Source organism: Panulirus ornatus, chromosome 1 (genome assembly GCF_036320965.1).
Source record: "Panulirus ornatus isolate Po-2019 chromosome 1, ASM3632096v1, whole genome shotgun sequence".
NCBI classification, from domain to species: Eukaryota; Metazoa; Arthropoda; class Malacostraca; order Decapoda; family Palinuridae; genus Panulirus; species Panulirus ornatus.
In genome coordinates this window covers 62,157,479-62,178,617 of record NC_092224.1, presented here as the reverse complement: position 1 = coordinate 62,178,617, position 21,139 = coordinate 62,157,479, and the positions used below count along the sequence as shown (strand labels likewise).

Here is a 21,139-nt window from a genome sequence, read left to right as displayed (position 1 = left end):
GGAATTTCTGAGCAACGATGAACAACACAACATAATAGACAACGAAAAACAACAAGTACATCCATCACTAGGTTTCTACGGCACATTAAGTGATATAATTGACCGCATGAACATTATCTTCGCGAAGGGAATATAGAGGAATGGGCTCTACTGAAGCACCGTTTTTGGTCCATGTTTGCCTCTTTTTGCTGGTGACGCTGTACATAGCTGTTCCAGTACACTTGCTGTGTCTGTCATATATTCCACACATTTTGGTGGACAGTTGACCCACTTTACACCCGCCAGTGGCTGTGAAGTTCATATTACAGTCCTATTTACAGCTCATCGCCTCAAGATGGATGTAAGGTGCGACAATTGGCCACCGCATACAAAGTCATCATCATATACATTTTATGTACAATATTTAGTCTGTAAGCAATAGTACTAAAATGATATACATATGTGTGCGTCGTGCAGGAGTCGTTTTAAAGCAAGGTAAATCGACACTTGAGCCGGATCTCTCCCCCTGAGAAATGTAAACAAAACTCAGCTGATGACAAATATAAACAAACGTCAGCTGATTACAGAACACACACACACACACACACACACACACACACACACACACACACACACACACACACACACACACACACACACGCGATGCTGTAAACGACATACCGTTTGTTTGAGGGATTGGACGACTCAGTGCGATCCCCTGCCCGGGCTCAGAAAAAGGACTTCTGCAGAGCTTTTGCTATAAATGATAGGATTCAAGTTCACTGATAAGGCTTTTAACATTAACTCTGTTCACATACAGTGCAATCTAGGGTATTTGCACCTTCCACTGTAGTGACAGACGTAACAGACTTACAAAAAGAGACATGGCAGAAATAAAAATATTTTACTCTTCAAACAAGAGAGGAAATCTTCGAAATAACACTTACTCGGAGAGCATTACAGAACACCGTATATAACACTGACTTTTACAGATAAGCGTAGTTAAGTTGTGTGTGCTATGAGTCATACAACCTCTAATGTTACCTACACAAACACAAGTGAAGCTCATCTTACATAATGATATACAGGGTAAGCTTCACTTCAACTCAAGAGTGATTACATTTAAAATATAGATAGATATAGTTAAATTACCTACAATGTATATATATATATATATATATATATATATATATATATATATATATATATATATATATATATATATATATATATATATATATACATATATATAACCTTTTTTGGAAAATACTTTTGTCATGTTCAGTCTTTACGTATTGTTACAACAGTATACACAATGATCCACCTACTTACATGAATTACATACTTAGTACTGTACTTTACCACACATCCCCCCCCAAGAAAAAACAGCTCCTCGCCACCCTGAATTACAGAATGGGATTCAATAGTGTTGTTTTACATCTGGCGAGTTCACGGAGCTCCCTCGCTTTTGCTAGGTCATGCTTCGGGTGCTTACGAGTTGCAAGCAACTTTTGGTGTAATCGTCTCCACGCCAGCCAGTGGTGAGGCTGAGCTTCTGTCCAGATTTGTTCGACTTCCACTCAACTTGGAGTATTATTTCCAGTGCCACAGACTCTTGATGGTCCTTCCTTGAAATTATGGGAAAGGAAGAATGGCAAAGACAGGCAGGCAGAGAAAGAAAGAAAGAAAGAAAGCAGGCAGAGAAAGAAAGAAAGAAAGAAAGCAGGCAGAGAAAGAAAGAAACACAATTAGATAGAAAGAATTAAACAGAAAGAGAAGCCAACAGACTGACAATAAGGTAGCAAGAATAGTGCACAGACCGACGCAATATAACACGAAAACGATTAAAACGAAAAGCAAAGATAATGCTAGCCTTTAGATTACCATGTTTGTTGTATATTCAGAGCGAGACCACGGGAGCTTTTCGTCCCTTTCCTTAAGCAAGACCTGAAGTATTTCATCGTTAGTGATCTTGGATAACCTTATGATAGGAATGCGTCACGCGCAGCGCATACTTGAGATCTCGGGGCATAGTTATGATCGGGTGAAAGACTTCACAGCTTAGTATATAGATGTCACCTGGTGGGCGCCACAGCTCGACACGTGGTTATCACCTGGTGGGCGCCACAGCTCGACACGTGGTTATCACCTGGTGAACGCCACACCTCAGCTCATACTTTATCATCTGGTTGATGTCGCAGCTCACCGCACACTTATCACCTGGTGAACGCCAAAGTTTTGCACAGAATATCGCTTAGACGTAGTGAAGACCAGGTTGATGTTGGCACTTGGAGGCTTGTCATCATGTGTAAGTTACAGCTCGGTACATAATCATCACTTGATAGATGTTGCTTCTCGTTACACAATTATCACTTGCTAGATGTTGCAGCTCGGTACATAATCATCACTTGATAGATGTTGCAGCTCGGTACATAATCATCACTTGATAGATGTTGCAGCTCGGTACATAATCATCACTTGATAGATGTTCCTGCTCGGTACATAATCATCACTTGATAGATGTTGCTGCTCGGTACACAATTATCACTTGATAGATGTTGCTTCTCGGTACACAATTATCGCTTGATAGATGTTGCTGCTCGGTACACACCTATCACCCGGTAGATGTTGAACCTAAGGACAATTACCACATGATGATGGTTTTGTCGGATACGTTCAAGTTTAGCGTAATATTCGGTTTATATCAAGAACAGCAAGAGTATTTTCAGACTGTGATGTAGGTTACGTCTGACCAACCTATACAGGGAACAAGAATTCGATTCCGTAGTTGCATGGGGACGTGAATCAGATCTCTCATGAGGCTGATGAAGTGTATTCAGTTCCTTTATGTTCCGAGAACGAAGATTCGAATCTGGGTCACGAGACCATATCTTCCATTTGTTATTCATCACTTTCAAAGGGGAGTCGAGTCCCTGCCTTGACACATGACATTTCACCCACCTTACTCGAGGGGGGTCTGAGAGAGGGATGACTGGGAGAATCTATATTAGAATTAACCAATTTCTTTTCATGATTTGGAGGCGGCTGCTGAGCCAGGCGTCGCCATGAAGCCCTGGAGAACTGGAGAGAGACAGGGGTGAAGGGGTGGGAGGGCTGAGTTTGGATGGGGAGGAGAGGTGGCAGTGGCGGGAAGAGGGGGGGAAAAGGAAGGGATAAAAGGGGTCTAGCGGGAATCGAAGGTCGGTGTAGAGGTACATAGACAGTGGTACAAGTATAACGGGGAGTGTGAGAGGTGAAAATCGGGAATTACAGGAGCGATAAAGAAAGGTATGTGTGTGTGAGAGAGAGAGAGAGAGAGAGAGAGAGAGAGAGAGAGAGAGAGAGAGAGAGAGAGAGAGAGAGAGAGAGAGAGAGAGAGCTGTAAAAGACTGAGGTCAGGTTCAGGGGACACAAACGAGGCGTACTCATGGCACCAGCGGGACGGACTAGCCTGGGTCTGTAATTAGTGTTGGATGTTATATAATCATACGTGGGAAATAACATGTTCCGGAGGCTAGTAATGACTCCCGCATCTCATAATATGCCCGACATTTTGTGGTATATCATTCTTTCATCTTTACTGTGTAATTCATTATGTTTCCTTTTTATATTTTTCCATTTTTCTCTCTCCATAATTTGACCGTCAGTTTTCATTCTTTGAAAATATATTTCTCTTTTTTAGATCTGGGTTTCTTTCGTGTTTTCTTTTCTTTCCTTTTTTTTTTTTCTTTTTTCACCGCTGTTTTCCCGTATAGCTCACTTGGCCATAGACGCCGTCAGTCCTCCCCATCATCATATCCTTTGGAACTACCAGACCAGCTTGAGCCACACTTCAAGGCGATAAGTCGGTTCCTTTTCAAACTTATGTGCTGTTCGTTGTCCATCCACGATGGCTTGTGTAAGCCACCCCAAAAATTTTCTTCAATTAGCTCTTTGTGATGAGGTCAAATTGGCTGAATTTTGAACCGTAGCAATTTGATGATAAACTGTTTAACACATGATATGGGTTCTACAGTGAAGTTTATAGTTTTTCTTTTCATCATTTATCCAGTTTAAGTCTATTTTGTTAAGAATTCACATAAAAGTCTCTTACGAAACCACTGGCCTAATTTCGACCAAACTTGACAGGGATGGGTCGTAAGTAGAAGATGGCTATTTCTGTTTCTGGGAATATTTTGATATCCAGCCGATGCTTCGATCACTTCTGTAATGATACATGATTTGCATACACTTGCCGTCCCTTAACTGACAGCTTTCAGCTTTCATCCCAGGTCGAAATCGTTGCGGACTTTCTGTTGGTGAGGTAAAGCATTGCTCTACCACCAGAGAGAGCTTCATAACCTCTCTAATTCTGTATGATCTCAAAAACATCTTTGATATTTTCTGTGCATCTGTGTCTCCTTTTTTCCTATATGGACACATTATACCTGTTTCTTCCGTCAATATATTACTTTTTCAGGTTCTCGTATTTTCCTCTTTCCTAATTTGCCTAATTTCATCATTCCTTCACCTCTTAAGACGTCTTATCCTGACTCAGTGCCTCATTCTGTAGTATCTGTTCTTTTTCGAACAGTTCAGAAAGCACTGCTGACTTTGGGCCAAACAAAAGTGTACGAACCTGGCGAAATTCATCCTCATGTTTTGAAGGAATGTAATGCCTCAGCTTGTGCCTGTGCTCTTTCGTTTGTTTGGCCTTCGCCATGACACCGTGATGATCCTTCATATAAGAATTATGAACTGATACAGCCCATCTCGAAGAAGGAAAACCATATTAATCCTTCCAACTAGCGTTCTGTTTTCCTTAGTTTCTACAGACTCCATCGTTCATGAACCCTTCCCCAACTTTCATTCCTTTAAGCCTTTAGAATCTTTCACCTCTTCATGTGATCACCAGTATTGGTTTTTGCAAGGCTACATCGACAGGTGATATGCTTTCTTATGTTGTTAATCTCCAGTTGTTTTCTCAGAGAGAGATTTCGAGAAATACTATATCGTCACTCCTAATATTTCATGTATTTGATAGGGTTTACCATAGGCTCCAATCTTCATGCTCTACTAGTTTTGTTCTCTTTTCTTCACTTAGTTCTCTTGCTTCTATCGTCTTCTAGCCCATCTGCCTAAATGTTGATGGATCAACCTATCCATTTCTTATCGGCGGTCGTTTTCCTCAACTTTATCGTTGTCTTTAACCTCTTCCTGCCTTCTGTCAGTGACCTCCTTTCTTCAACAGATAACCAAGGCTATATCTGTAATCTTCCACTTATTACAGATCTCCTCCATTTGCTTTGGTTCGATCTACTTCTCATTTGAGTTCAATTACAAATCTAATCCTGGATTTGGATAGGATTTCCCGGCTGGGCAGCCGTAAGGTAATTGAGTTTGATATTTCTTAGACGCAGGTTCTTTCCATTTCTCCTTTCTCTTCGGTCCCACCAGTGAACACAGTGAGCATATTCGGTATTACCGCAACCTTTAATTCATCATGACAACCACACGTTGCGCACAAAGCTGATCTGTCCATGTAATCTGAGAACCTCATTCAGATGCGAAGATTTTTCTCATCTGAGTTATTACTCACACTGGGAGGATAATTCCTTCTTATGTGGATGAAGTGTTGCTCTCATTTCTTTACTCACAAGAGTCATCTCTACAGTAATCTCATCATCATTCCTACTTTTTCCCACGCCATGATTTTGAGTCTGTTTTTCATTTGTTGACAATACTTCAGTTTTTGTTCCCAAGAGCTGACCTCACTTTCTTCAAGGATATGTTTTCTAATTTAGATTTCTAAAACATATATATATTTTCTCTTCTCTCCTTTTCTTTTGCCAAGCCTCCCTCTCCCTACGCTTTTTCTTTTTTTTTTTTATTGCAGACTTTGCTCTAGTGCGTTTTGATTTTGACTGTTGCCTTTGTCGTTAAAGAACTGGCGAGAGTGGATTTTGTCCGCCGTCCTCAGTCATACGATCAGAAATGAGGTCAAGGATGACCCCCCCTTAGGTCGTCCTTATTATTTGCTATTCCATCCGCCTTGCAAGAACAGCTCTCCTGATGCACCTGATTCACTCCGTTGGTGCGAGCATCACACAGAGGAGTATGAATACATTAAAGTTCCTTTGAAGTCGTAGAGCTTATCTTAGACGTTCCTTCCGCATCATATATAGCCTTTGCCTACGTCTAGCATTCACTCTCAGTGAAGCAAACTGATTGATCGGTTATCTGCAGCGGGACTCGGTCAGCGGCAGCAAGGATATCAGGGAGTAAGCTAGTCAAAGTGGTTATAAATGTTTATGGCCCATACTCTCTTCATCAAGCCCCTTCCTCTTGCCTCAGCAAGTCACTGAGATATACTGAACCCATCATGGCAGGAAGTTAAACTTTAAGAAATGTGAAAGAGAAGAAAATCATATGATTTTAGAAGCATTCAAAGCTTTTTGAAGTACGAGGAATCATCAGGAATCATCAGTTGGTAATAATTCACCACAAGATATATACGTGATTCTTATGTACTGACGGCTGTTGCAATCATTTCTTTATCTTATTTTTCAGATGTTACATTTTCTTCCTTACTGTAACCTGCTGCTTCGCAGTCGCCTTCCCTTGTTATGTTGATTATCATTACCAACGACAGACTTCGTTCAGTTTTCACTCAATGTAAACTATACCTTTAGAGGCCACGGCTTCTTACGATAATATTTCAAGTCGGTTTCAAATCCTTGGAGACGCAGCTCTTGGCATAATTGATGCGATAGTAAAAAACACTAAAGAGGACTCTTACGCTTTGGTACGAGGAAGATATGGACATGAAAGGTGCTCAAGACTATCTCGCTGGGAAACTCTTAACAACGTCATATGAAGGCTGCAAAAAGAAAATGAGGTGCTAGGAGCAAAATTTGAAATATTAGATACGTAGAGAAACTGATTCTAATTTGGGACTTGACGTAATACTGTATGTGATTGGAGTAGTTGTACGAAACTGGTGGTGGCATTAGGAAGTTATATTCATATCAGAAAACTGAAAGATGTTCATATTTCGAGATTTAGCGTCTAAAAATGTAGGTGACTCATGTCTTGAACTGCAAACGTATTTCTTTTTTTGGAACTTGTTCTGGAGCTGTAAGTATTGTCTGGAACTAAGATGTCAATCAGAATCTGAGGAAGTTTTCTTGAAATTACAAAAAGTTTGGAGTTGATGACTGGTACGTAATGTGATGGTATACTTCAAGACTAAGTTTCCATGTTTATTGGAATAGTAATGGAGTCTTTGGTTGGCTATGGCACGTAAGTCTTAAGAGTTCTATTTTGAATTATTGTCTAAGACTTTAGCTGATGTGGGGAAACTCACATGGTCTTATAAGGTGATACCAAGAAACCTGGATTTGAATCTCGAACAAGAAAGGATGTCTTGAACTTGCATCTGTATTTATGACTTGGATTAAGTGGGATATGTGTAGGATGTCAGAGTAACAAATTGAACTGGAAACCTACAAAGAAAACTTAATATCTTAAACACTGCTGAGACTCACAATAGATTTCAGAGTAAATTCTGGAACTCATTACATTTGGAATTTGTGTCGAGTGTGAGAGAATGTAGGGAAATTAGGACATTCCAAAGCCCTCGAAGGCATTTCATTATGGGAGAAGTCAGGCTTCTTTCTTGAAGTCATGGCATCAAAGAGAACCTCCAGATGTCATCTGGCAGCCTCCTCATCCCCTGGAAAGCTGGTGCAGCTGCCTTATTTCAAAGACGACTCTCACTCTGGAGACCGAAGTTGACGTCATGAGATGATGATGCTGGTCGTTGCAAGGTGGATCCTCAGGTACCATCTGAGAAGGAGAGGGATGGAGAAGGGTGAGAGTCATGAAATTTCATGATAATGATATCCACAAGGGATGTTGATAATGATGCGTGCACCTTGTTATCCTGATGTGGGAAGCAGACATGTTTGAACAAGAGTGTTCACACAGTTACACGTTCATCCTACACGTATCATCAAACTTTGTCAAAAGATTTTATAAATCTAGCTCCAGGCATTGGAAGCATCAGGAATTGATTGAAGAACAAGAAATGCAAGCTATATTTTCTTCTTATATAGATATATGTATGGGAATATATTATGACATATTTCACATCATGTTAAAGCCTCTTATGAGATGACGAACATAAGCCATACACTTTCTTGAATATAGACGTGTCGCTATAAAAGCCTCAACGTTCCTCTGAACGCTGTGCGAGTTACACAAGAGAGGTCTTCCCTCCGTCGGAGCAACAAGATGACTGCCATTGGCCAATGAAAATAGCGCCAAATAGCTACTACCATAATTGTTATGGGAGTCACAACATACGATCTTAATTCACGTAAGGAACGATGGATCTTTAAAGGTACTAGATACCATTTCCTTTCCTATATCCGTAACGTCCATTGGAACCTTTCTGATGTGTTGTCTTCCATTTCACCGATCCAGTCACAAACTTCCCCTCCACCTAAGCTAATCCCTCCCTCTTACATCCAGTAGTCAACTACTTTGATCTTCTCTCACAAGAACTCCTCTGTAGAATCAAACAGAATCGAGGCATTATCTAATAACAATCTCTTCAAAATGAACATGGAGAGCTGAATATCAAATCAAACGCATTATATCAACGATCGTTTATCAATAGATTATCTAGAATACAGGTGACGACAGTGATGAACATCTTGAATAATGTGATTACGATTACCGTGTCTATTGTGGCCAGATATATTGCTTCTAGTGAGTAGAGTTGCAGTGACTCACTATAGAAATGAAGTTGACGTCATTGGTGTAATATACTATTAGCATTGTACAAGTGGACAGTCTCACACTTGTGACGTGCCCCATCTCTTGAACATTGTTTACTATAACTTTTTTGATATCTGTATGCTTTCGGCATTATTCATGTCCTCATCCATGAAATTCCATCTACCCAAAATTTTTTTACGTCGAAAGTATAAGTTTGTGGAATGTAAATGGTACGCTGTGTGGGAGTGTCTGACTGGGAGGGTGAAGGCATGTACAGAGCATCAGATTGGGAAGGAGCAATATGTTGGCAGGAGTGAGAGAATGTGTGAATCAGATGTTTCCTTTGAAGAATGTGTGTGAGAAATACTTAAACAAATAAGTTTGTATGTGGCATTTATGGAATGGAGAGAGCATTTGTGAAGAATGTAAGGCGTATGTACGAGTAGGAGGAGAAGAGACTAAGTTGTTCACGGTGAAAGTTGGTCTGAGGCAGGGGTGAGTAATGTCATTATGGCTGTTTAATTTCTTTATGGATGGGGTGGTCAGGGAGGTAAATAAAATGGTCATGGAGAGAGGTGCAAGTATACAGTCTGTAGGGGGTTAAGGGGGGGGGGGGTTCTGGAAAGTGAGTTGTTGTTTGCTGATGACTAATCACTGGTGGAAGAAGTTGGTGGCTGAGTCTGGGAGTGTGTGTGAAAGGAAGACGTTGAGAGTAAATGTGAATAAAAACAAGGTTATTAGCAGGTAAAGGGACAAGGTACGTGAACGGAGAAAATTTGGAAGTGAAGTGTTTCTGATACGTAGGAGTGGGTATGGCAAGCAAATGGAATCCTGGAAGAGGAAGTGTCAAAGGGTGGGTGAGGGGGCAAAGGTATCTCACCTGGTCAGGAGATTTTTCAGCAGGGCTGGTGATGTCTTCAGAGCTGCGAGGTGGGGATCTCGGTGCCGTTCTCCCGGCCCACGTGGCTGAAGGTGGAGCGGGTGGTCATGGTGATGGCCGTAGTAGGCTCGTCCCTGATGCACTGCGTCGTGTAAGCGTCGTTGGACTCCAAATCGTGACTTTTAGTGCTCTTGGGTTTCGATGACCCGCCCCGCCGTCGCGAGAAGACTGAGTTTTCGACAGCGAGGACGTTGTTGACGTCCGTCTTGTTGGCACAGGTACACGCCTTCATGAAACTCTTCTTGAAGTACTGGCTGAGGAAGGCGTACAGGATGGGGTTGATGGCCGAATTGATGTAGGACAAGCAGGATGAGATCAGGAAGAGAACGACCATAAAAGGACTTTGGCCCTCACCTGGTGGGCTGAAGATGAGCGCCAGCTGCAGCACCCAATACGGCAGCCAGCATATGACGTACACAGTTATCACCGTCAGCACCATCTTCGTCACCTTTCTGTGACTCTTCTTCTTCTCTTTGGATTTAGATTTGGGCCCGACAGTTTTCAGTTTGTGCAGTACCAGGCTGTAGAAGATGAAGATGAGGATCAGCGGAATGCCGAATGCTAATATGAATGAGTATAGTGTGAAGACGAACTGGCCGCTTACCCCGAAACCATCTGGCCAGAATATGTTGCAGTTCACAAGGTCATTAACTTCGAGGGTGTTGGAGTACATGAAGACAGGCACGATCATAAGGGCAGAGGTGGTCCAGGCTGTTAGGGAAACCAGCTTGGAGATCATGGGGGTTCGGAACTTGGGTGAACTGACGGGGTGGCAGACGGCGATGTAGCGGTCGGCGCTCATGATGGTTAGGAAAAGCGAACTGGTGAACTGATTGAGCGAAGTTGTGATCATGTACAGTTTACACATGATGGAGCCAAAGGCCCAGTAGCCCAAGGCCGATGTGATCATAAGGAATGGAATGCCGATAACAAACAACTCATCGGCTACAGCCAAGTTGAAGATGTAAAGGTTGGTGACGGTTTGCATTTTAGAAAACCTGGTGACCACGTAGATGACGAGGGTATTACCACTCAGACCCACCAGGAAGGCTATGGAGTAACAGGCCTGCATGATGATGTTGGCCACCATGTGGATGGGTGACACATCGCCCGAGAAGACGCCGAGACTGCAGTTCTGCGCCGCATCCGAGTCAGTGCCATTGAGGTAGGAGCAGTTGAGAGGGAAGGTGTCGTTGACATCAAAATCAAACTGCACCGTCTCGTTCATGTTGCTGGCTGAGGTTATCTGTGACGTGAGACTTGAGGATGTCTTATTCCCAGATAACTCACTATAAAGAGGTGATCGGATCTTTTATATCCCTGATGACGTGAAAGATCATTTACCTCTCATATTCTCTATTAAGTTCACGTTAAACTTGTAGAGCGCTTCTTGGTTATGAATGAAATCTTCCATTAGGATTCTGAGGGCTTGAGAGCCTCAGCCCCTCACCAGGCAGCACGGCCAAGACCAAGTAGACTCATGCACTCAGGAGGTTCTCTGATGATTCATAGATGGACCTCCCGGATTCTGGTCGTCTGAAAGAAGAAAAAGTAGAATTACTTTAAAGCGATGGAAAGACCTCAGTAGCTATTTCATATGGATCTGGTTGAACATCAGTTACTTTCGTTCCTTACTAGTTAACGTACAGTTCATAAAGTGTAAGGTAAACCTGGTTGTGTGAATACATTGTTCATGGAACATGTCAGAGGTTCAGTACAGTCAGTAATTGTTTATGAAACTTGTATTTAGCTATACTGAAAGAAGCCGAACAGGATAGTCATTACCGGGTATCTGATATACATTATATTTCATATATGGAACGTTTGTATCTACAATGCATTCCTGATCGTACTTAGAAATGAAGAAAACAAAAGTAAAGCTGTTGGAAAAACACGTGAGTGGAAAAACGCGAAGGGTCGTTGTGTGAACTTAGATTGCAGTGAATGTGTGTGGATTATCATATGGACGAGTCTGGTGAAATGAGAACAGTGGAGCAGGTGAGAGCCACGGAGGATCTGTTTGAACTGCAGGTGGTGTGATAGAAGTCTGGGGGCAAGAGTGAGCCTGGTACATCTGGATGAATGGAATGTGTGAAATGAGAATGTTAGGGCAGGAAAGAAATGGTAGTGTGTGATTAAACGACAGGTGTGAACTGAGAACGCCAGGCAAGTGGCAGCCTGGAGTAACTGGGTAAAGAAAAAATGAAGGTGTGGAGGAGGAGGAAGTCTTAACTAAGAGAAGGTGTGGGGAGGAAGGAGTTGGAAAGTACCAAAAGGAAGACGGAGTGTTTACCAACGGAAGTAGAGCGAGAGAGGAAGTGTAGTGAGGAGATACAGAGAATATTAAGGAGGAGGGATAGTGTAAATAGTGATATACTTGATGCACTGAGAATTTCAACTCAGACCGAAAAGATGCCTTGGCGATGATTCCTTTTGATAAAAGATTTTGGCAAAACTATGTCTAAAATGTATTTCACGTTTTCGAAGGATGGTAATAGCTTTGATTTCAAGATGTTCTCCATGATCTATTTGATCAGCATTTTTTTAAAAGCAGAGACTGTGACGAACAAGATGTAATAAAGCGAGATAGTGTGGTAAACCAGAAGCTTTGATCCAGAGGCTGTCGTGAACCAGAATTGGTGATGAGCCAGAAGCTGTAGTGAGCCAGAGGCTTTAATGAGCCAGAAGCTGCAGTGAACTAGAGGTTGTGATGAGCTACAAGCTAAAGCGAAACAGGGGCTTTGATGAACCAGAGGCTATAACGAACCAGAGGTTATGATGAACCAAATGCCATAACGAACCAGAGGTTGTGATGAAACAGAGGCTATGATGAACCAGAGATTGTGATGAGCTAGAAATATTCATGAACCAGAAGGTAAGGTGAACCATGAGTCCTTGATGGTCCAGAGACTGTGATGAACCAGAGGTCATGAATCTAACAGTAATCAGAAATCATGTGTGTTACTGATGAAGGTGAGGCCGCAGGATGAGCAAGTTACCTGACAAACATACTATACTGTTTACAAACACGGCCAGTCAGCGGATCCCACCGGGAGACTGCTGTCTGATAGTGTCTAATCTCTGTTCTAGTCTCTCTCTCTCTCTCTCTGCTATCCTTGCCTTTCGCACTTCTCTGAACGTCTCACTTTCCTACCTGATCCTCTTAACCTTTACTCCTACTTTCAAACGATGTCACATTCATTCTATCCTCACGCTTGTTGTATCCTCTATCCTTTCACCTTCTCATCGTTACTTGGGCTACCCTTTGATATTGTCCACACTACCGTATTTCTTTCCCCTTTTACTCACGGCACTCATCTCTTCCAGTTCCTTCTCCTTCTCGTCACACAGTGTCTTATTTTTCACTCCTTTTCTTCGTTATTCACGTACACCGTTTGATTTAGATTTTCGTTTCATGCAAACCTTCCACCTTCAACCTCTCCTCTTTTTCCCTTAATCGTGTCTTTCTCCCTTGCCCCTGATATATGATCATCTTGCTTGTTAATTTTCTCCCTTATTCACTCCCATTTGATTCGTTAGCGATGCGTGATATAAAGGATGGATGTAATGAAAGAGAGGAACTGAAGACTATATGCTAATTTTACATTTCTTAGTACAGATGATGTCAAGAGGCTGTGCCACACCGGAGACTTGGAATGTAAGAGGATATCATGTGGACCAGTCGCTCCCCAGTAGTGGATCTGTACAGTGAGGACGTAGCGAACATAATCCATTTATCCTCCAGTCAACATGAAATACGCTGTTACTGAGAACTTCGACACAGTGATTATCAGGCGTAAGATAAAGAAAGTCGAAGCTCTGTGATGAATATCATACGCTCCAAAGATTACTCCTGAGCAATGCATTTACATCTGAGGTAGTCAAATTAATATTCATGCTAAGAAGAAAAATCCCTCTAGCACTTCGTCGAGGGATGAAAGTAGATCTTTCCTGTATGTCATTCACTTGATGCTGCTGATGTGGACGGCCAGGAGCGGTCTGGCGGATAACGAGAGGCCACCCCTGCATTGTATAAATATACCTAACACTTGAGATCACACTCACAAAGGAGCTGCCCACGAAATTAATCAACAGCGAGACTTTATCAACTCACTCCATAAATGAATGAGGGTGAAATGAAGTACTAAAAGGATTTGATAATGTTTATATAGCATTTACCGTCAAGTGAAAAGGGGTTATAATGTATGAAAATTTGATTCTCTCTTTTAGAGGGGGTTTAAAACTTTCTAAATACCCAGAGAAGTGTAGCTGCTGAAGAATGGTTATACTTGGAGCCGTTGTGAGGCGCGTTCCCTGAACTTTCCAGAAGTAAAGTGAGTCAGTTTAGAACAACAATATGCAGATGCTGAACGTTTACACCTCAGATCCTCTCGTCAAGATTATGAGGCCAATAAAGAACGTCTTCCAGGAAGAGACGTGAGAAGTTGACCGTCATCCCTGGGTGGTGAGAGGCAGCAGCAGATGAGGGCGAGTGTGTTGTTACACTTGTTCTCGGTAACGCTATAACCTACTTGATGGGTTTTCCTGGGGCTACAGCCTGAGGAACCCCTTTGTTAATATATATATATATATATATATATATATATATATATATATATATATATATATATATATATATCTTATACTTTGTCGCTGTCTCCCGCGTTAGCGACGTAGCACAAGGAAACAGACGAAAGAACGGCCCAACTCACTCACTTACACATGTATATACATACACGTCCACACATGCACATATACATACCTATACGTTTCAACGTATACATATATATACATACACAGACATATACATATATATATATATATATATATATATATATATATATATATATATATATATATATATATATACACATACAAAATTCATACTTGCTGCCTTTATTCATTCCCGTCGCCACCCCGCCACACATGAAATGACAACCCCCTTCCCCCGCTTGCGCGCGAGGTAGCGCTAGGAAAAGACAACAAAGGCCACATTCGTTCACACAGTCTCTAGCTGTCATGTATAATGCACCGAAACCACATCTCCCTTTCCACATCCAGGCCCCACAAAACTTTCCAGGTTTACCCCAGACGCTTCACATACCCTGGTTCAATCCATTGACAGCACGTCGACCCCGGTATACCACATCGTTCCAATTCACTCTTTTCCTTGCACGCCTTTCAGCAACCTGCATGTTCAGGCCCCGATCGCTCAAAATCTTTTTCACTTCCAGTTTGGTCTCCCACTTTTCCTCGTTCCTTCCACATCTGACACATATATCGTCTTTGCCAATCTTTCCTCACTCATTCTCTCCATGTGACCAAACCATTTCAAAACACCCTCTTCTGCTCTCTCAACCACACTCTTTATATTACCACACATCTCTCTTACCCCTTCATTACTTACTCGATCAAACCACCTCACACCACATATTGTCCGCAAACATTTCATTTCCAACACATCCACCTTCCTCCGCACAACTCTATCTATAGCCCACGCCTCGCAACCATATGATATTGTTGGAACCACTATTCCTTCAAACATACCCATTTTTGCTTTCCTAGATAATGTTCTCGACCTCCACACATTCTTCAACGCTCCCGAAACTTTCGCCCCCTCCCCCACCCTTTGACTCACTTCCGCTTCCATAGTTCCATCCGCTGCCAAATTCACTTCCAGATATCTAAAACACTTCACTTCCTCCAGCTTTTCTCCATTCAAACTTACCTCCCAATTGACTTGTCCCTCAACCCTACTGTACCTAATAACCTTGCTCTTATTCACATTTACTCTCAGTAGAAGATGGGTGCGTTCATGAATGTGCGAGAAAGGCATTGGGATGTTACATGGGGTAAGGCAGGATAGTTTGCATGAGAGTTAACATGGGGAGGACCTGGAGGAAGTGGAGTACTTCAGATACCTGGGAATGGACATGACAGCAACTGGAATCATGGGAACTGCATTGATACTAGTCGGTTTATACCTAAGAGAAGCAGCCCAGAAAGTAAGAGGCAAACTTGAAGACAGCGATGATACAAACTACAGACAAATTCGAGATCTGGACATCAGTACACACATGGAACGCCCTTGGTTCTCTCGAAACTTCAGTGCACTCAGGGAGTCTCCAGTCATCCATCGATGTACACAATGAAGAATTGTTTGGCTAAACTTAGTGAATACAGAAGAAAATACAACACTGATACATACGTACCCCATAGTCTGCCGAGGGTATGTAGATAAGGCACCAAAAACACGCTTCCAGATAATCACCCACATGCATCAAAAAACGTGCACCGTTCAATGTATACACTTCAGTCTTCTCTTTCATTTTATACCAACCTTCCCTTGTCCCACCTCTTCTGCTTTTCCTCTAATCATGCGAAAAAATAGAAGACTATGGCGATTCATAGAGGAAGAAGGGGCTAAGTTCTTTCGTGCAGTGAGACCCGTGTGGATGGAGAGGTCACTGTCAGTAAGGGCAAAGATGAGTGTGTCTGATGGTACAATGGTCCCGATAGGGTTGTGAGGCCTTGTTCGTCTTAAGCCCGCAACGCAAAAGATAGGAAGAGAATGGGTTTCAGAAATGAATATTTACACTTAAGGACAATATTGTGGTTGTGTAAAATACTGATCTTACAACATATGACGATGTAAGACTTAGGTGTGGTAGTGAGCAGATTCTGTTTCAGAGAGCTGACGAAGGCATATTGAAATGGTTCGAGCATATGAAGTGGATGAGCAAAGAAATGCTTTCAGACAGGCTATATATGTCGGAAAGTGATGGGAGCGAAGGTGAGAGAGACCGAGAAGGAGATGAAAGGATGGTATAAAGGAGTCTTCAGGGTATCAGAATCTGAATATTCGGGAAGATGAGAGCAGTGCATGGGATAGATCAAATGAGGTCAGTGTGTTGTGTGAGGATTGCCGAGCTGTCAGTTGACTGAACCCGGGTACAACAACATGAAGTGGTGAAGATAAGATATGGAGTATTCTGATTTTAGAATGTGAAAAACTTAAGAAATAAGAGGTTTGATATTGCTGTGTATGAAAGGTTCATTAGTTAGCTGGGAACAGTCAGATCCAAAGAGTAATGACAGACTTGAGAAGAGAGAACACTGTGGATGAACATGAGCGTACTAAGATCAGATATAAAGTTGGAATCTTTAGAAATGAATTGCCACAACTCTACCAAACGATGGATGTACGTGGGATTAGGCAGATTATAATGTTCCTGAACGTTTGCGACAGTTTAAGAAGACTGTCGAAAGAAAGTTTCAGGAGAATTTACCACATGAGAGAAAGGATCTGAAAAGACAACGGTATGAAAATAGAATTATATAGAGGTGTGTTAGATCCTATACATATAGTTAAGATGATTATTCTTACACTGTTGATTCCTGTCTATGCACTTCGGATCACTTTCTCTTCCTTATTCGAATACACGTTCTAGCGGTACTCCATCTCCGAACTGGGGAGCAGTAGAATGCTATTCCTCCTTATATCTCTACAAGTGCGACTTGCTCCTTATGTAGAGCTTCACCAATATTCAACCTTGTGATAACATAATCCTCTTGCCTAGAGCCATATCCCTCACTGCGTCCCGGAAACTCAACATGATCAGTATCACAAAGTCTGCTTCCTAGAAGCATGTTGTATAGGTCCTGTCATTGGAGTTCTTCTGAGGAGCTGTTTCCAATAATAGTATGGAGTGCTGCTCTCACATCTCGGATGGTTCCTCATCAATTGTTCTGTTAGTAAGAGTGGAATCGAAAGCCTCTGGTCTCATTAATTTCCCTGAAAAAGTTATGTTAACTCTTCCCCACACACACACACACACACACACACACACACACACACACACACACACACACACATACACAAAGTCACTCTTTACAACCTCTAGTCCTGTATGGTAGACATGGCCGGCACTCTGGGTCGGGGAGGTAAAAGAATATGGTCCAGGATAATGTGAGTGAGTGAGTGGGGAGACGGTTGGTGTGGCGGAGGAGAGGGGAAACAATATGAAATCTGGTCGTGATAAATGTTTACACGTCTTTCCCAGTTGCTTTGACCTGGCACAATTTATAAGACAGGCTTCTCACATCCTCAAAAATTCTTAAATATTTGTTCATGTCTTTTCTTTTTCTCCTTTCATGATCCGGTCTGTATTTCAGTTAAGGCCCGGCCTTGATGTGGACTTCTGTTCATGACTGGAGCCTTCAACGAGAAAAAGAATTTACCAAGATAAGGTCATTGGTTATTGAAACATTGATTCCGAGCTGAGTTTTACTTTTCTAACGTTTCGGTAAAACCTATATGTCCAGAGAGAAGTTTGTGCCAGAACCTTAAGAGTAGAGCGACGGTCCACAGAAACAATGTTGTCCAACAGGCAAGAGGAGCGGTGAACGCTACGCGCTAGCCTTACCCTCATGGCAAAATCTCGTCGTTGGTACTTCCCTCTTCCTCACGACCCCTGCTCTCACCCTATTTATCATCCCATTCCTCTCTCCCCTCTCCCAGTTCCTCTCTTCATATCGCCCCCATCTCTCCCAAGACATACCCAGCACACCCCTTCACCTCCAGGCGGCGTTCAAGTGTTGACAAGAAGTGAGGCGATGTATCTCATTTCGCACAGGAAAAACTGATGCATTACCAAGTTAAGCACTTCCAACCGTAAGGTTCAGTTTCCAAGAGGAAGGAGAAGTTTATCAAACCTTTCATCGTTTTCTTGACATGTAGCCGGTTTCCCTGAGAACTCCAAGGTTAATATGCTAATTATCACCCTTAATTACTACTCGCCTAGCTTGATTAACTAACCGTACTGGTGATGTCCTTGGAAAAAATAAAGTCATTTGGGATCCGTAATATCAGCTAAAATTTTCTCTTCACAGTTATTGACATGTCTGAGATCGTCACTTCCAAGTCGATTCACTCCCGTGATATCTTCTTAGATTCTCTTGTGGAAGTAACTCTCGGTGTATATATTCAACTTTTTTTTCTTTTTACGCTCATACGATTTTCGCTCCCAGGATGACCGAATGACGGAGGAGGTGGACTTTTCCCTCACTTGACGTGTACTGTGGTCGTCCTCGTCAAGGCTTGTCATACCCTGAGTGTCTGTCCATATAACCTGGATCTCTCACTAGCAAGTGACGCTTTATGGCGCCTCCTTTCAAGGGCTGTTTCTTGAAGATCCGCAGCATCTGTTCAAGGAGCAACGCGGAAGTTTGTTTTTTACACGTGATGATAAAACAGGTGATGGTTATATTGACTGATCTGGTGGTGATGGTTAGAACGAGTGATGTCTTTGGCAAGAGGTAGTGTCTCTTGGAAGTAGTGATGGTGGTGGTGACGGCAGCAGGAGTGGAGGTGGTGGAAGAATGGTTATTAGGGTAGTGTGGATGGCAAGGATCACACGCTGATCTGCGGAGGAACACGCTCAAAGATCTCGCCTGTATGTCCTCCCCAACGACGACGATGGGATCACATAACATTACCTAACGTGATAATCAGCTTCTACTGTAAGTGGCTAATGCCGAGCCCGAGTCCTGTGAGACTAACCAGACACAATAACGCACCTTCCACTTCACTTGGCCACCACGGCGCCTAAGTCCTCTATCACCGATCTATTACGATAATCACCTGCTAGTGTCAGTGGCCGCAATAGGGCCCGAGTCCCGTGTCACACAGACCTGACACACCATTCGCCGTCTAGAGTTAGGGGGGCCATTACCATGCTCAACTCAGCTGGAATTTACCACTTGTTACCTACTTTTACTTCCCAGAGTTGACCATACATTGCGAAGTCGACGCTGATGGGATTATTGAAGGAGTTGCGGGATGGTTCATCAAGAGAGTGGCATCGGTGACCATTTGGAACCCAGATGAGGTGAATGGCTTGACTGTGGCACAGGACGTGACCTAGAGGCATATCATGGCCTGACTGTGGTACAGAATGTGACGCAAAGGCATGGCACAGAGTGAAGGATAAGGAAAGGCACTAGAAGACGCAGAAGTTTGGCCGTTGATATCAAGGTGAAAGTGCCATGGGAATGACTGAGAATTCCGACCAATCATGATAAGTGACAGTCACTACGATAGATGTGACTCTGGCGTTTTCATACGAATTCATCTTGACTTCGAGTTGAGCAGGACATTATCCTTAAGTTATGTGGACAGATATTGCAAATACACAGTGATAGTTTTGAAGCTGATCATGAAATGTTTGGGTTATGTATGCCAGTGAGAATTCCAGTAAAGAGTAACATGTCAAGACTCAACAATTGACTATTAATGAGTAAAAGGATCTTATTTGCTTAAATTGATTATGCCTTTTCACATGGTTGCGAAAATCGTCCTCCAAATATTTCGACTGATGACCACCTCATTCATCTCCAAGTATCAGAAACCTAACAGCAATATTTCAGATATCTGCCGAGGAATTTCCTACGATGTTCTCCTTATCGTGTAACTGAAGTAGTTACTTATGGCTTGTGTAGAAAATGATTGATCAGGAACTTTACGGGAGGGTTACACGACTCTACTGGTTAGTTGTCAGATATGCCAGGGAAGCACTCCTACATAGACTTCAATGTCTTTCAGTGATACCCCTGAAATAGTCTCTCATCCTCCTTGTGAAAAGATTGTGGACAAAAACTACTTTTGTAGTCAGAAGCTGCCCATGGTGGTGATACTGTACAGACTTAGGTGTGTTATAGTAGTGACCTTCTTACACCCTCCGTTTCATTTGGATCGTAGTCAACAGCCGATCAGGAAATGCTATCGTCCTGACTGTGACTACCGGGTGCAGCCCACTCTTGTTGGCTTGATCTTGTTCGTTAGCAACCAACGCTGCAGAGTCAGCGTTATCTGTCATGCGGTGCTGGCCCTGGACGAGGTGCTGATCAGCTTTTACCAGGGACGGTTTTGGCGACGGATATGATCTTTGCTGCAGGAGCAGCTAATTCATTGTTCGCTGCTACCGATCCTGAGGGCGTTTGCACAAAAGGCTCTGGGACTGTGCCTCATTATTTCAAGTACATTGGAAATTACAGTGTGAGGAGAGTGTCAACAAGGACTGGGTAGTATGGAACTGATATTTTGTAGTAAACGACACGATACATGCAAGTTAAGGCCATCATGGGTGAATGAAAAACGTTATGGAGAAAAAGAGAGAAGAAATCAGCCAGTAGACTTAACTCATACAGAAGGAAAGGTTACACTACAGAGAGAGGGAAAAACAGAAAGAAGGAAGAGTATTCCACATTCTGAACCTTATTTTTTTTGAAGAGGATACATGCACACAGTTCACGAGAACATCGGACAAAAATACCTATAGAACAGAGAGAGAGAGAGAGAGAGAGAGAGAGAGAGAGAGAGAGAGAGAGAGAGAGAGAGAGAGAGAGAGCGGTAACATCGCGGCGGTACGGAAAGGGAAGGTAGAGAAGATAGGTAAA

At 42.5% G+C, this 21,139-nt stretch overlaps 1 protein-coding gene across 1 annotated transcript in view; it reads right to left on the bottom strand.

Moving 5' to 3' along the window:
• Positions 1 to 3,280: 3,280 nt before the first annotated feature.
• LOC139749143 (somatostatin receptor type 5-like) overlaps positions 3,281 to 21,139 on the bottom strand; it is a 127,354-nt gene continuing 109,495 nt past the window's right edge. The window contains exons 3-4 of the mRNA XM_071662784.1: positions 9,623 to 11,218; positions 3,281 to 7,806 (exon numbers count right to left, since the gene is read on the bottom strand). Coding sequence (XP_071518885.1) covers positions 9,660 to 10,910 — 1,251 coding nt within the window. The 5' untranslated portion in view covers positions 10,911 to 11,218 and the 3' untranslated portion in view covers positions 3,281 to 7,806; positions 9,623 to 9,659. The remainder of the gene's footprint in view (positions 7,807 to 9,622; positions 11,219 to 21,139) is intronic.